This window comes from Phalaenopsis equestris, unplaced genomic scaffold (assembly GCF_001263595.1).
Source record: "Phalaenopsis equestris unplaced genomic scaffold, ASM126359v1 Scaffold000649, whole genome shotgun sequence".
In the NCBI taxonomy this organism is placed as follows: domain Eukaryota; kingdom Viridiplantae; phylum Streptophyta; class Magnoliopsida; order Asparagales; family Orchidaceae; genus Phalaenopsis; species Phalaenopsis equestris.
Genome location: NW_018165089.1, coordinates 131,295 through 147,194, shown reverse-complemented (window position 1 = coordinate 147,194; position 15,900 = coordinate 131,295). Strand labels below are relative to the sequence as shown.

At 36.4% G+C, this 15,900-nt stretch overlaps 1 protein-coding gene across 4 annotated transcripts in view; it reads left to right on the top strand.

The window, feature by feature from the left end:
• Positions 1-15,900, top strand: part of LOC110030072 (trihelix transcription factor GT-1-like) — a 54,162-nt gene that overhangs the window by 30,535 nt on the left and 7,727 nt on the right. For 3 of the 4 annotated variants that reach the window (XM_020732621.1, XM_020732619.1, XM_020732622.1), the window contains exons 3-4: positions 6,513-6,644; positions 6,989-7,216. In XM_020732621.1, coding sequence (XP_020588280.1) covers positions 6,513-6,644; positions 6,989-7,216 — 360 coding nt within the window. Of the gene's footprint in view, positions 1-6,512; positions 6,645-6,988; positions 7,217-8,059; positions 8,282-15,900 lie in introns of those variants that run through there. The other variant, XM_020732620.1, reaches the window with a different exon arrangement.

The window sequence follows — 15,900 nt, the reverse complement described above, 5'->3', positions numbered from 1 at the left end:
GAGGTCTTAGTCTCCTACTCTTAGAACCTAGGATCTAGCTTTAGGAGTTCTTATTGACCATCCTAGCGGACTAGCAATGGAGCCCACCTCCCGTAGAACTTCAAGCCACTTCTTGACTCATTTTTGTGAAGAACTCGCATGAGTGGTTCCAAGCACTCAACTTCTAGTTGCAAGTGCTAAGGACCAACATGTAGAGGGCCCGAAAATGAGTTCCTATAAGATCAAACAGCCTTAGGCGAACCCTTTGTGACTCGATTACTCGCGAACGCCACAATTCATGCACTCATTGCACCACATACGACTTTGACTTGAATCGACTCGCCCATCGACAAACTCGTCTGGACGACCCTGGATGACGAAACGGACCGTGCCAACGCGTTCAGAACGTCGATTTTAGCTAGGAAGGACACCCATATTACCGGGGTTACGCACGCGCACAATTTGCACGGAAATCGATGCATTTTTCTCCTTTAGCGGGATGCGGGCCCGGACTCAACCCAAGTAGGACTCGGGTTCGATTCAGACTAGGTATCGGCTAAGCACGAGCTAATTGACTCAGCTTATATGATTTTGAATTTCAAAATTTAAATTTTAAATTTATCATTTAATTCCTCCATAAACCTTTTCCAATTAAGCTGGCTGCCTGAAAGGAAAATATTTAATCTCCTGCCAATTGCTTCGCATAACGGCTCTCAAGCCCGCTCCTTTCATTGATTCGATCCCGCACTCGCCTTCTTCTCCTCCCCTTCTCGGCACGATTTGAGATGGTCTCGACCAAAAACTCCTGATTCGCTCCTCCCCTCTGCATCGAGAACCTTCCTCGTTCGAGGTAAGATTCGGCCCCCGCTTCTTCTCCTGTTCGTCCATTTTTCCTCTGCACCGAAACCCCTTTCTCGAATCGCCATCTCCCTCGCTCGCCTCTGCCGCTCAAACGCCTCACCTTTTCGCGCGACCCTCTCCCGCACTCGCCTGCTCCTCTGCTCCTCTGCTCGACCGAAGAAGCTTCTCTCCCACTCGCGATCGAAGCACTTCTCCCGCTCGATCCCGTCTCTGCATTTCGCTTCTTCCTCCTCTGCCTCTCCCAAACTCCTGATCATCTCCCGCTCTCAAGCTCGATCGCTCCTCGTTGCCTCCGTCTCCCGCATCGAAGCAGCAGAGCTTCTCCCGCACTCGCCTTCCTCTCTACGCTGAAGAAGCTCCGCTCTACAAGTCTCTCTCGACAGGAAACTCTCGCTCGACTCCTGCATCGAGGCTTTCGATTCCTTTCTCTGTTGCCTGCTTCGCCTCCCTCCTTTCACGCCTGCTTCGCCTCCCCTCTGCACCGAAGCCTTTCTCTCGCCCGGCTTCACTTTGCTCTGCTGCGTTTCTCTCGTCGGCTCTCCTACCCGCGCCCGAAATTATCGTCGCCTTTCCTGTTCGACTTCACCTCTCGATGGAAACCCAGCGGCAAGACCTTCGAAAGTCCCATATTTCACCTGTTTAGTGCTCGCTGGCTCTACAGCCCTCGGTTGTCCCTCCGTCACATGAGATTGGTATTTCTATTAATTCTTCTCGGTTGCAGGTATATTCTTCTAGTTATTGCGTCTTATGGCTATCAAATTATTTACATAAATTTGAAATGGAATCCTCTCCACATGAATTCATTCTTACTGATTTTGGAGAAATATAAACAATATTTCGATTATATGTTATTGCTGATTTTAAATGTTTAGTTGCTGGTTTTATGTTTCAAGCATCTAAATGCAAGTATTTTGATGTTTCAATGATCATTTAATTGCTGATTTTAAATATTTTGTTGTTGGTTTATGTTTCAAGTACTTAAATGCAATATTGTGATGTTTCAATGATCATTTACTTGTTGATTTTAAATGCTCATTTGCTGGTTTTATGTTTCAAGCACTTAAATGCAAACATTGTGAGGTCCCAATGACCATTTACTTCTTGATCTTAAATACTCATTTGTTGATTTCATGCTTCGAACACTCGAAAGAAAATACTACGAGGCTTGAGATGACTGTTATTCTAGGGCTTGAATGCTTCTTTGCGAGTCTATGTTCTTTTACTTCCAAATGTCTCCCTTGAGGGCTGTTTTACATGTTATTTGGTGGGTTTAAACATTGCGATTTTTACATGTACTATTTTAGAGCCAGTTTATTAACTGATTTCGGAGAATTTACCCATTATCTTGGATTGGATTTCCTAGCTGATTTTGGGACATTTAAGATTAATGTTTTGAGCTTACATGTGTTGTTTGGGAATTTTAAAATTATTGTTTTAGGGTTGATTTAGAGAGCTTTGCCTACTGTTTTGGAGGCATTAAACCCTTTTGTCCACTGTTTTGGAGGCATTAAACCCACCATCTGCGGGATTGTTCTAATCAATGTTTTGAAGCATTTTGGTGGACTAATTTTGAGATAATCTACGCACTATTTTGGCAAGATTTATGTAGCCTTTAAGTGTTGATTTACATGTGGTTTAGAATTTGATTTACCGACCCCTTTTTGCCCAATGTTTTGGATTTCAGTTGATTGTTATTTAAACGCTTTTAGGTTGATCCACTCGTTGTTTTCCCTTTGGCTTTACTAGTTTTGGAAGTCAGTCTGCCTCATCTTTCTTTTGTTTTACTTCTTTTCAAATCTTTTAAATGGTTAAGTCATAAAGATAGGGATTGATTATTTAATTAATTGGAAGATATATAAAACCTTAAATCACCTTAAGCATAAGTTAAAAGTGTAGGTTTCTTAAAACTTTAAGCGCACACCCCAGGTGAGAGCTCATCCACCTAGTCCTCGGTTTAGGCTTTCTACACTTTAGAAGCACACCCTAGGTGAGAGCCCATCCACCTAATTCTCAGCATAGGCTCCCCATAGGCTCCCTAGGTGAGAGCTCATCCACCTAATCCTCAATGTAGGCTTTCTAGAGCTTAAGTGCACCCCCTAGGTGAGGGCCCATCCACCTAATCCTCAATGTAGGCTTTCTAGAGCTTAAGTGCACCCCCTAGGTGAGAGCCCATCCACCTAATCCTCAGCATAGGCTCCCTAGATTTTAGGAGCACACCCTAGGTGAGAAATTATTCACCTAATTCTCAGCACAGACTTCCTAAATTTTAGGAGCACACCTAGGTGAGATTCCATCCACCTAAATCTCAGCATAGGCTTCCTAGATTTTAGGAACATACCAGGAACATATCATAAGTGAGAGTATCTCCACTTAATTCTCAGCACAGGCTTCCTAGATTTTAGGAGCACACCCTAGGTGAACGTTCATTCACCTAATTTTCAAATGAATAATGAAACACGTCACTAGAGCCTGATTCACGAACTGATCATGACACTAGACACCAGGATGCACCGAGCGAGACGTGACCCATGCTTCCTTAATTAAATCAATAGTGAAATTCCCTCAATGACCTAACCCACAATAAAACCGAGTGCATCGGGTTTTGAGCTTGAATATTACACTCAAATCCTCCTGGCAATTGGGGAAATTTCTTAATGCCACATATGGATTATCGGACTAGGATAAGTCTAGGGTCTAGGTGGCGAGGGCTGAAGTGAGATTATTAGAATATTATCTCCCACCTCAAGGATCTTTAATAAGGGAGAGGGAAGGACCTATGATATTATTCGTCGATTCTTGGTGGGATCGTTGCCCCCGACACTCTTAGGTTGACAGTAATTCTAGCACGATTAGAGTGACTAGTCTGTGGGCTGTACGACTTTACAAAATATTTACAAAAATAAAATAAAAATTTCTTTTGCATGATTAAAAGAACTCTGCATAAAAAGACTAAAATAATAACTTTTACATGAAAATCAAAGAATCTTTTTATGAAAATTTATAAAGGTCCACGGCCAGTTACTTGGATTGAGGTTAAGAACCACCTCCTATAGATTGTCGAGTTGGCAACTCTTACTCAAGGTCGGGAAACCCACAACCCAGCTCTGAGCCCTCACTGTTACCAAGGCCATATACCCAGTCCTGATCTTTCATATGCGGCTAAGTGTTTCTTTTGCTCGTGATTTTTACAACTCATTTTTCTGACTTTCATATTGGGTTTTCTAATCTTGTTTAATTTTCTTGCAAATTTATTTAAATCTGCTGCAAATCATGCTATGCTCGCAAGACTGGTAAAACAACAGTAGCAGATGCCCAGGTACGCTGTTACAGTTTATCTACAACATTTTACTTTATTGCAGTTTATCTTTCAAGTACCTTTTATTTACCTGCAATTTGATTATTTTACATGCAAAACCAAAACTGAAACAAAACAAAACCAAACATTGACACCAAAACTGAGAAACACAAATCACCAATCCCAAACACTTAAACCTGGAGTCATCGCTACGACAGGAGCTTGGAGCCAACTTTGTGGGCAACACGACGAGGAATTCAGATCGAGCCGCAAGAGGATCTTCTTCAGCATTATCTCTTTCTAGCATAATAAATCCATAGGACTTCGAGGTAGCTCGCCTAGCGCAACGTAAATCCTCACATCTTCTTTAGGCTCCTGTACAACCATGTTGTGCGACATGAGTCCTAACTCGACTTAGGTTCCGAGGTTGTCGTACGGTACGATGTAAACCCTCTTATCTCTGCGGGTTATTTGCATAATCGGGTATTATGCGAATGTAAGATAATAAAATTGGCAGAATTGAATAATTGAATAACATCATCTCTAAAAATGTAGCCACACCATAGGATAGACTGGGGAGGCAACCTACCTTCTCCTTCATTTGGACTCCTGAAAATAATTGTTCCGGATTGAGTCATTCCCACTTGATTTTCCTCATCCTATCTTGAAAACCTGAGCCTTGAATTCTTGAAGACTAGAAACATTGATCATTATGGAGAGTTTTCTCAAGTGACTCCCGTCATTTGGGATGTAATTAACTATAGGGGCTTGCCTCTATAGGGAACTTAGAACCCAGGTAAAATAAACCCTATTTAATCTTTGTATTAAATAGGGGAATTTGTCGGTCATATATAAAAGATTCGTTGCAGGATTGGGTCTATCGCCGAGGTCTACACTTATCTGTCGGGAGGGTGTAATATTCGCGGCATCAGACACGATTATGCAAACTATTGGACGAATGAGATCCACTTGGTCTCATTTTTAAAAAATTAAAACATACTACTTTCAAAACCCAAACTATATATCTTTTATATTTAAATTAAATCTCAAAAATTATATTCATATTCATATTTTCAAATAATCTATTGAAAAAAGTTGACCGACAGGAGGTTGATATACTTATCACATACACGGTCAGATATTGTCTTTGCTGTGAGTTTGGTAACCCTTTTTTTGCATTCATTCTATGAGAAACACCTTGAAGCAGTCAATAGAATCCTCATATATCTTAAAACACACCAGAAAAAGACTTACTCTTTAGGGACCACCTAAAAGAGCATAGAGGCGTACACTGACACAGATTGGACAGACTCAATTATTGATATAGATTAACTTCTAGATATTGCAACTATGTGTGAGGAAACTTGGTTACGAAGCGTTGTAAGAAATATAATGTAGTTGCAAAGAGTAGTATTGAGGCAAAATATAGGGCTATGGCTAATGAAGTATGTGAGATTTTATGGCTGAAACGAATTCTTGAAGAGCTGCAGGTCCCGATAAGGATGCCATTGAAGTTATACTATGACAATAAAGCAACCATAAACATTGCAAAAAATCCAGTGCAACATGATCGCACAAAGTATATGGAGATTGACGGGCCCTTCATAAATGAGAAGATTGATTATGGAGCTATTTGCATGTAATTTACCCCTATTGCTAAACAAATAATGAATATCTTCACCAAAGGACTGGTCGGGCCTAATTTTGAGCTTCTTTTAAGCAAGTTGGGCATGATAGATATCTTTGCTCCAAATTGACGGTAGTGTTGGATTTTTAGGAAGATTTTATTTTTAGTATATTCTATTATTAATTTTTTTTTAATTTCGAGAATTAGAATTTTTGGTGTGTCTTATTTATGTTTCATTCATTTATCATGTGGAGTTATGACTGGTTTTGTTAGTTTTCTAATATGGGGGAGCCTTTCCCCCTCTATCTATCTTGCAATTGTCTTGTTATGAAATTGAAGAGTAATATTTTTCCCTTCCCAAAACCTACGAGTATCACAGGTGCCCTGTTCACTTATGTCCGCTTATTATTGCCACCTTATTATTGACGTGACTCTGTGCATCTAGTTTTTATGGAAGAGATGCTATTTATAGTGAATCATAAAAAAATATGGGGTGCTGGCAACACTTAAAACCTCTCTTTTTTTTTTGTCTGTTGATTTGTTCCAGTTGAAGCACCTCTGAAGAATTCAACTGTATCCTGTGCTCTTGAATTCTCTGGAATGCTTAGCATTCTTCATCTGAAAATTTGTGTTGCCCTTCTTATTATTACATAACCCATCTCCATCAAAAAATTGTTAATGCCCGGCTTATATTATGGACATATATTTCCCAGTTCTATTTTAGTTTGTTGACTTGCTTTCTTTAATCAGCTACTGGTAGGTCGGTTCTCCATCAAGATAGGCATTTGGATCATGAGAGAGATTCTCTTGCCATTACAGCAGTAGATACTGTTACACCTAATGGTATTCCTCCATGGAACTGGAAAGATAACTCCGCAAATGGTAATGCAATGATTTCAAGTTCAGTTATGCCAATTTTGGATGAGATTTTTATTTTGCAAAAACTACTGCCAGTATTTCCTTATTGTTTTTTTTCCCGGTTTTATAATAATTTTATCATTATTTAAATCTCGTGGGGCTGCTTAAATGTGAAATATTATTCATTTCCTTTATGCTGGAATAGTGCTTTATTTAGGTGCACTGTCTTTGTTACAAGATTAGGGTATTTTACATTTATAGTCTTCTCCATCTTATTTTGTGGCCAATATTAATGTATTAGTGCGTGGAAGCTCTCCTTATGTTCTTTCTTCTGTTTGACCTGTATGGTGTTTTATATTCTTATTTAGGTGAGGATAATCATTCATCGTATGTTGGAAGAGTTATTTTAGTTAAATTTGGGGAATACAGCCGAAAGATAGGCATTGATGGCACTAGTGAGTCAATAAAGGAGGCTATTAAGGCTGCTTTTGGATTGAGGACAAGGAGGGCATTCTGGCTGGAAGATGAAGATGAGGTAGTTCGTAGCCTTGACAGAGACATGCCCCTGGGTACATATACTGTTCATCTTGATGAAGGTATGGTTTTAAACCCCTGTATGCAAATAATTCTGCTATTCTTCCTGTAGTATCATCTACATCATAGCTGTCTGTTTGGGGTTCATCTTGCCTTTCTTTTGTTTTGGAAGAGCAAGCGGCATCTTAAGCTTTGAACAGTCTTTCTTTTTAGAATTCGTGGTAGAATTTAAGTTATTGAAACTTTATTTTGTTGTTAAAGATTAAATTGGGCATTCCATTCAATTTATTTAAGGCGATACTACAGTTCACAAGCACATGTGGTTTAATTTGCATCAGCCTTCATCTATTAGTACCATGTAACCCACCCCTCTTGTGTTAGCCGTCCATCTATCTTTGAATCTTATAAGTTCTTTGGCTTAATAGGTTTGTTTGTCATATTTCTTTACATCGCTTCACAATGTTATTTATGATATTTGTGTTCATTTGAGTTCTTTAAATCAGAAAATTTCTCAAGGATAGTGTTTTATTTGATGTAAGATTAACATTATAGATAGTCCACTGTCATTTGATGGTTGGTTTTGATGCATAAAACTATAGAAGCTTAACTTTGATGCCTTAAGAAAATTGGTCGTTCATGGGGCGTGTGATTCCTACACAAGTGTTTCAGAGAGCTGTTTAGATTCCAGGGATTCCTCTTTTCTCCTTTTTGTTTTCACCATGATTTAACCCTTATTGATAGCCTGCCTCCGTCACTTCTTGTTGGATTTTGATTATCTATAACCTTAAATTTATAAAAATGCAACACCCATAAATGTCTAGGCAGCCTTCTGATTTAATTTTTTTCATGTGTGCTTTCACTTGTGAATACATGATTAAAATTGTCTAATGACGAATCTTCTGCAGAAGCCAACTCCCCGCTTTCTGCAACAAGCAAGATCTGCAGGAACTCATTCCAGTTGTAAGAACTTCCAGCAATCGCCAGAATCCCTGCAGCAGGCCTGCGAGATCCTCCCCGGCTCTTCCCTTTAGTTAGAAATTTCTGCTGCAGGCCCTCGTTGTTCACTTTGTTGCCACCGGACCTCTCTCTTGCCACAGCAGTAGCAGCAGCCACCAGATCTCTCAGGAGCCGCCAGAACCCTCTCTTCGCAGTAGCAGCAGCCACCAGATCTCTCAGGAGCCGCCAGAACTTTCTCTTCTACCGTAGCAGCAGCGGCTTACTCCTCTTCTATAACAACCACTCTCTAGTGGAAATCCTTTGTCGGTGACTGATAGTTTCTCTGTCCAGTGTAAATCCTGTGTTAGAAGTTTTCCTCTTTAGTGAAAATTCTGTGTCGACGACATACAATTTTTTAGTCCAGTGAAAATTCTGTGTCAGTGACAGATAGTTTTACTCTTCTAGTGAAACCTTATTCTATAACAACTACTCGCTAGAGCTTTCTTCCTACAACAATAGGGAGCAACTTCCTCCCCGTAAGAAGGTAAATCTCTCAATACACATAGGGTTTATGACCTAGTATAATATGACGTCTTGAGTTCTACTTCGGAGGTTATTTGTCCCTTGTGTGAACACTGCAAGTAACTTGGTCACACAAAGGATGAGTGCTAAAAACTACAAGGGAAACCTCCATAATAGAAACCTGAGCACGAAATACCAAAACAATAAGGCCCATGCTGCTACTTCTTCTAAAGGGTCGGCCGACTCTAGTTTTTTAACTGAAGAATCTTCTTTTGAGCACAATTGAGTGGTAGAACAACAGGAGTTCGCGGGCCCCAAATTGTTAGACTTGTTGATGGATCTCACTTCATGATTGTTGGGAAAGGAGAAATGAAAGTTTTCAAAGACATTCATCTTTCTTTTTTGATATATGTTCCACAATTAAATTACAACTTACTGTCAATTATCAAGCTTATGCATGACTTAACTGTTTCTAAATTCTATTCCAACACTTGTGAATCTCAGGTTGTTTTGGATTCAGGGATGTTGATCCATAGTGCTAAAATGCATCAATATCTATACCTACTAAAAGAATCTATTCTCTTAACGCCCAAGTGTCTTTTTCCATTATCCACTTCTCATATTCCTGAGTCTGCTATATCTAGTTCTATTGAAAGTCAAGTTTTATTATGGCATCATCATTTGGGTTATCCCAATTTTTATTATGTTGCAAAGTTGTACCCTGACTTCTTTATTAATAAAAGCCAAAGTTTTTTCATTGTGAATCCTATAAATTGGCTAAACATGCTCTTCATGCCTATCTTCTATCATAGCACAAACCCTCACATATATCCTGTCATCCACAGTAACATTTGATGACCACCAAAATTGAAAATCATCAATGGAGCTAGATGGTTTGTTTCCTTTATTGATGATCACACTATAACTAGTTGGATATTTCTCATGAAGAAAAAATCTGAAGCTGCACAAATCTATTAGTTATTTCATAACATGATTTTCAGTCAGTTTCAATGCAAAATTCAGATCCTCAAAATTGATAATGCAAAGGAACCGTCAATATTATACTTGAACCCTATATTGCAAAGAACGGTATCATTCATTCGAGTTCCTATATTGAAACTCCACAACAAAATAGGATAGCTGGAGAAAAAATATATATCTCCTCGAGGTATCTTGGTTTATAATGCTTTCTTACAATGTCTCAAAATTTTTTTGGGGAGATGCTAACCTCACAACAACCTACTTCATTAGAAATGCCATGCAATGATTCAAAGCTCCTCTCGATTTTGTGATGAAAAATACCCTCATGTTAGAGCCTTCTCATCTAATTTTCAATAATAACAACAACCTTTATCCCACTAAGTGGGGTAGGCTACATGAATCCTTTTTCTGCATGTGTCCTTTTGAGTGTCATATTTTCAATTAGTTCTAATAAATTAAGATTTTTTTTATACAATATGCCTAAGTTTTTTTAGGTCTATCTCTGCATTTTTTAACATAAGTTGAATCTAAAACATCTTCTCTCCCAATCGGATCATCAGATGATCGGCGTTTATTGTGACCAAATCATCTAAGATGACTCTCTAATTTTGTCCGTCACTGAAGCTACAACATACAGATATATTCATTTCACGTTTTGTCTCTAAGTGTCAGGCCACTCATCCCCTAAGCAATCTTATCCTAGCAACACTTAATTATTTTTTCTTCTTTTTTAAAGGCCAACAGTCTACACTATAGAGCATTGCAGGTCCCACCATTTTATAAAATTTTACTTTCAGTCTAAACGGTACTTTTATACCACACAATTACTTCAAAAACTATAAACACTACTAATAAAAAAATTTAGGGCATGAGATGAAACACAAAACAAGGACTACCAATTATGTGATTGTGCCCCTTGAATGGTAGTTTTCTAAAGCGTTCACACCTTTTAATGATTGATCACCCTTAGTTACAACTGTGCCACCAAAGCTACCACTACTAACATTACATTCCATGTATTTAGTTTTAGTTCTACTCAAACGAAGGCCTTCAAACTCCAATGTAGATCTCCATAATTCAAGTTTTTCCCAAGAAGGATGTCATTAACAAAAAACATACACCAAGGGACATCCTCCTATAAATCTCTAGTAAGAGCATCTATAACTAAAGCAAAATGATATGAGTTTAAAGCCAATCCTTAATGTAATCCAACTAAAATAGGAAAATATTTGGTCAATCCTCCTTCTGTTGCAACTCTAGTATACATATCTTTAATGACTTGATTATAAGTCATATCAATAAATTTCTTCCTATCACTCTCCTAAGGATTTCTCTTGGAATCTTATCGTAAGCTTTTTCTAAATCAATAAAAATCATAAGTAGATCAGCCTTATTCTTTCTGTACTTCTCCATCAAACCTCTCAATAAATGTATAGCTTTTATAATAGACATGCCTGACATAAGTCCGAACTAATTATAAGAATTTGTAACACGTCTTAATCTATGTTCAATTACCCTCTCCCATCATTTTAAAATATGGCACATCAACTTAAATCCTCTATAATTTGCATACACTTGTTTATCTCCTTTATTGTTTAAGAATGAGGGACAAAGTACTCTTCCTCCACTCCTTAGACATCCTTCTAGTTTTCAAAATAATATTAAAGAGTTTAGTAAGCCAAGAAACTTCTAAAGATTTTAAATATTTCCACACTTTAATTAAGATATCATCAAATCCTACTGATTCTTTACCCTTAGATTTCTTTAAAACCTCATCAACTTCTTTTTTACTAATGCAATGATAAAAATAAAATATATTATTATGATTAACGAGATTAAGATAACTAAAGTTGATCGTATTTTCAGAAACTTTTTTGAAAAGTTTTTCAAAATAGCTTGCACATCTATGTTGAATATTTTTTTTCTAAGAAAATTAATTTTTGCTTTTCATTTTTAATATACTTTATTTGAGTTAAATCTTTACTTTTCTTTTCTCTTTGTTTGCTTAGTTTATATAATTTATTTTTCATCTTTTTAAGTATCTAATCTGTTATAACGATCTTTAAAAGCATAATTTTTTGCATCACAAATTGTTCTCTTAGATTTCTTGCGGGCCACTTTATATTTTTCTCCTTTCTCTAAATCTTTACACGTAAAGCAATTTTTATAACACAACTTCTTATATTTTATTTTTTCTTTCACATTATTATTTCACCACCAAACTTTTTCTTTTAATTCTCCAAGTATATCTTTTGACACTTGTTTAGTAGTGTTTGGTATTTCATTCCTAATATCATTTTTTTTTCATGAACATCCCAAATCTTAAAATATTGAAGTTTATTCATAAAAATTAATTTTATTTGAGTTCTTTAGGTGCTCCCATCGAATTTTATGACAATGATTCCTAATAATTTTTTTTCTTACAACTCATCTTAAAATTTAGAACTAAAAATGATGTTAAGTACTTGAATTCTCACTTGAAATGACCTTACAATCCTTACAGTCTCGACGATCTCTTCTTCTCATAAGGAATAATCAATGTCCGTTTTATTAGATCCATTCTTATAAGTAATAATATGCTCGTTTCTTCTCTTAAATATAATATTAACAATAATAAAATCAAATGATAAAACAAAATCTAATATGACTACTGTCTTCATTAATCATTTCAAAACCGTAGTCACCATGAATATTTCTAAAATCTTCTATCACTCTACCATTATGTCCATTTAAATCTTCTCCAATAAAAATTTTTTCTTCAAGAGATATCATTTGTATTAATTCTTTTAGTTCGTTCCAGAATTTTTCTTTAAAACCTATATCTAAACTTACTTGAGAAGCATAAACACTTATAATATAAAAAATCTTAGTATCAACAATGATCTTAAGAGCTATGTCTTAAGGACCATAATTCTATCTCCAATACTAAATTTTTACAACATTATCTTTTAAACTCTTATCTATAATTACACATACACCATTTCTAGTGCGACTCTTACCTGAATACCAAAGTTTAAATCCTAAAACTATCAATCTCCTTAGCCTTTTCTCTAATCCATTTAGTTTCACGAGTACATAAGATATTTATCTTCTTATGAACCATAATATTAACTATTTTCATTAATTTAGTTGTGAGAGTACCTATATTCCAAGATCATATAATAATATTAATTTTATGGACTAACTTTTTTACTTGCATCAATCCGTAATGTGAGAACAATTGTTTATTTGACACTACACCCGAGCGTAGGCGTAGCGACCATTCCACACTTTTCACTATATTCAGGCCATAAAATGTGTTGTTTCCAGGGGACCCCTAGCATTTACACAATTAAACGATCAATGTCATGATTTTTCGACAAATTTTACGCTGACTGTTGAATATATAACACAACCTCCACTTTGTATATCCGGGGCTTTCTCTAAAAATATTTGTTTGTTTTTTTGTTCACATTCACCAACCAGCTGTGCAAAGCTCGACTCAAAATCTATCTAATATATCTTCTTTGGGTATGCATCTAACCAAAAGGGGCACAAGTGCTATTCTCTCATTACAAAAAACTATTATAGCTCCATGGATGTTAAATTCTTTGATAACCAATCATACTACTCAAAATCTGATATTCAACTAGAGCGTTTTGGTGAATATCAGACTTGAGACACTACTCTGTATACTCACATTGATCGAGAGTCATCACAATCTATTTTACTCTCCTACATTACTCTGGATATCTACACTAATCTAGAGTCATCACAACTTATACTCCTTCCTTCTAACCATCCCATCTCCCAAGTTCCACTAGTTGTAAACATCTAATCTGAGATTGTCAATAAGGAACTTTGTGTGTATGCTAGGAGAAATAAATTCACTGAGCAATAAAGACAATATGCAACCACAAGGCTATTCATAATCAAACTTGAAATCACTCATCTCTTAAGCTCCAAGGGAGTTGAAATCTAGTGGAGAAGATAAGAAAAGTTGCACAAATTATCCTATTCAGAATTATGTTGCCCATGAGAAGTTATCATCAATTTATAAAACTTTTATATCTAATCTTGATAGTGTGCATATACCCAAGTCTATTCATGAAGCACTTCAAAGTACAGAATGGAAAATAGAAGTTGAAGAGGAAATCCAAAGACCTGATCTAAAGGACACATGAATTTTTACAAAAATTCTTCTAGATAAAAGACTCATTGGGTGCAAATGAGTGTTCAATGCCATGTGCAAAGCAAATGAGAGCATTGAAAGGTTGAAAACCAGGTTGGTCTCCAAATGTTTCACTCAGTCTTATGAGATAGACTATCAAGAGATATTTACTCTAGTGACCAAGTTAAACACTGTAGAGTTATTTTTTCCTTTGTAGCGAACAAAGAATAGGAACTACATCAACTTGATATCTAAAATGCATTTTTGAATGGAAACCTCGAGGAAGAAGTGTATATGGAAATCCAATAAGGACTAAAAAATGACTCAAATAAACATCTCGTTTGTAAATTAAGAAAGTCACTTTGTGGCCTCAAACAATATATAAGGGGTTGCTTTGACAAGTTTGTCAAGTCTATGAAATATAATAGATACATCTAATGCCAATCAAATCTTATATTAAATGTTTCACTCAGTCTTATGAGATAGACTATCAAGAGATATTTACTCTAGTGACCAAGTTAAACATTGTAGGAGTTATTTTTTCCTTTGTGGTGAACAAAGAATAAGAACTACATCAACTTGATATCTAAAATGCATTTTTGAACGGAAACCTCGAGGAAGAAGTGTATATGGAAATCCCATAAGGACTAAAAAATGACTCAAATAAACATCTGGTTTGTAAACTAAGAAAGCCACTTTGCGGCCTCAAACAATATATAAGGGGTTGGTTTGACAAGTTTGTCAAGTTATGAAATATAACGGATACATCTAATGCCAATCAGATTTTATACTGTTCATAAAACTTACTTAGAGAGGTAAGAAGGCTATAGCTATTGCCTATGCAGATGATTTGATCCTAACATGTGATGATGAAAAGGAGATCGAGAAGATTTAGTCTTTGCCACTGAATTTGAAATTAAGGATTTAAGACTGATGAAATACTTTTTAGGCATGGAAATGACTAGATTCAAGGTGAGTATTATGATATCCTAAAGAAAGGATATCCCAAACTTATTCAAAGAGACAAAAATGCGGAATGCAAACATGCAGAGACTCCTATAAATTCAAAATAAAAATGTTAAATTCAGGGGGAGAAAAGACGTCGGTGGAAAAATATAGATATCAGAGATCGGTGGGTTACCTGTTGCCGACTAGACTTGATATCGCTTACTCTGCCAGATTTGTGAATCAACATACAAATAGCCCGAATGAATAATATTTTGAGATGATTTATAGGATATTTAGGTTTCTTAAGATGATCCCTGGCATAGGTTTCCTGTTTAAGAAATCAGACAACAGGGAGATAGTGATTTACATTGATGTTAGTTGGACCGAAGAACTCACGGACAGAAGGTCCACTTCTATGTGCTGTTCCTATGTATGGGGAAATATTGTAACCTTGAGGAGCAAGAAGCAAGCGATCGTCTCTAGAAGTAGGCAAAATCAGAGTACTGGGCTCTTGCTTTTGGAATTTGTGAAAGAATATGGATTCAAAGGTTACTTAGTGAGTTGGAATATTCCACGGTCAATCCCATAAAGATGTTATGTGATAGCTAAGCTGTTATAAGTATTGCAAAGAATCCTGTGCATCATGATAGGGCCAAGTACATTGTGATTGATTGACATTTTATCACTCGAAAGGTCAATGAATGCATTATTCACTTAATCTATATTACGACTCATGTTTAAGTCGCTGATGTTTTCACTAAATCTTTACCTCCAGGCAATTCCACTGATTTGAATATCAAATTTGGCAAATTTGGCCTTTACAGCGTCTATGACCCAACTTGAGGGGGAGTGTGGAATTCTAAGTTTTCTATTTTAGTATTATTCTAATTTATTATCTTTTTATTATGTCATATTTCTTTCGTTCTCAAGTTAGTTTTAACTTTGGTAAGTTATAATGGCTGTAATTAAGTTTGCCCAATTTGTTCCTTAATATATAAGGAGAAGAGTTGTAATTTGATGATTGAGGAATAAGAAAATACAAATTTCTCCAATTTTTTTCATTATTTCGTTTTATTTATTTTAGATATTTTATCATATGATTTTTGCTCTAAAGGTTTCTAGTGGTGTGTTTGTTACTTGGTCGGGAATAGGTGATGAACCTCGTTGCCATCCTTACTGCACCGTTTTGTGGTTCCATCCGCTGTTTTC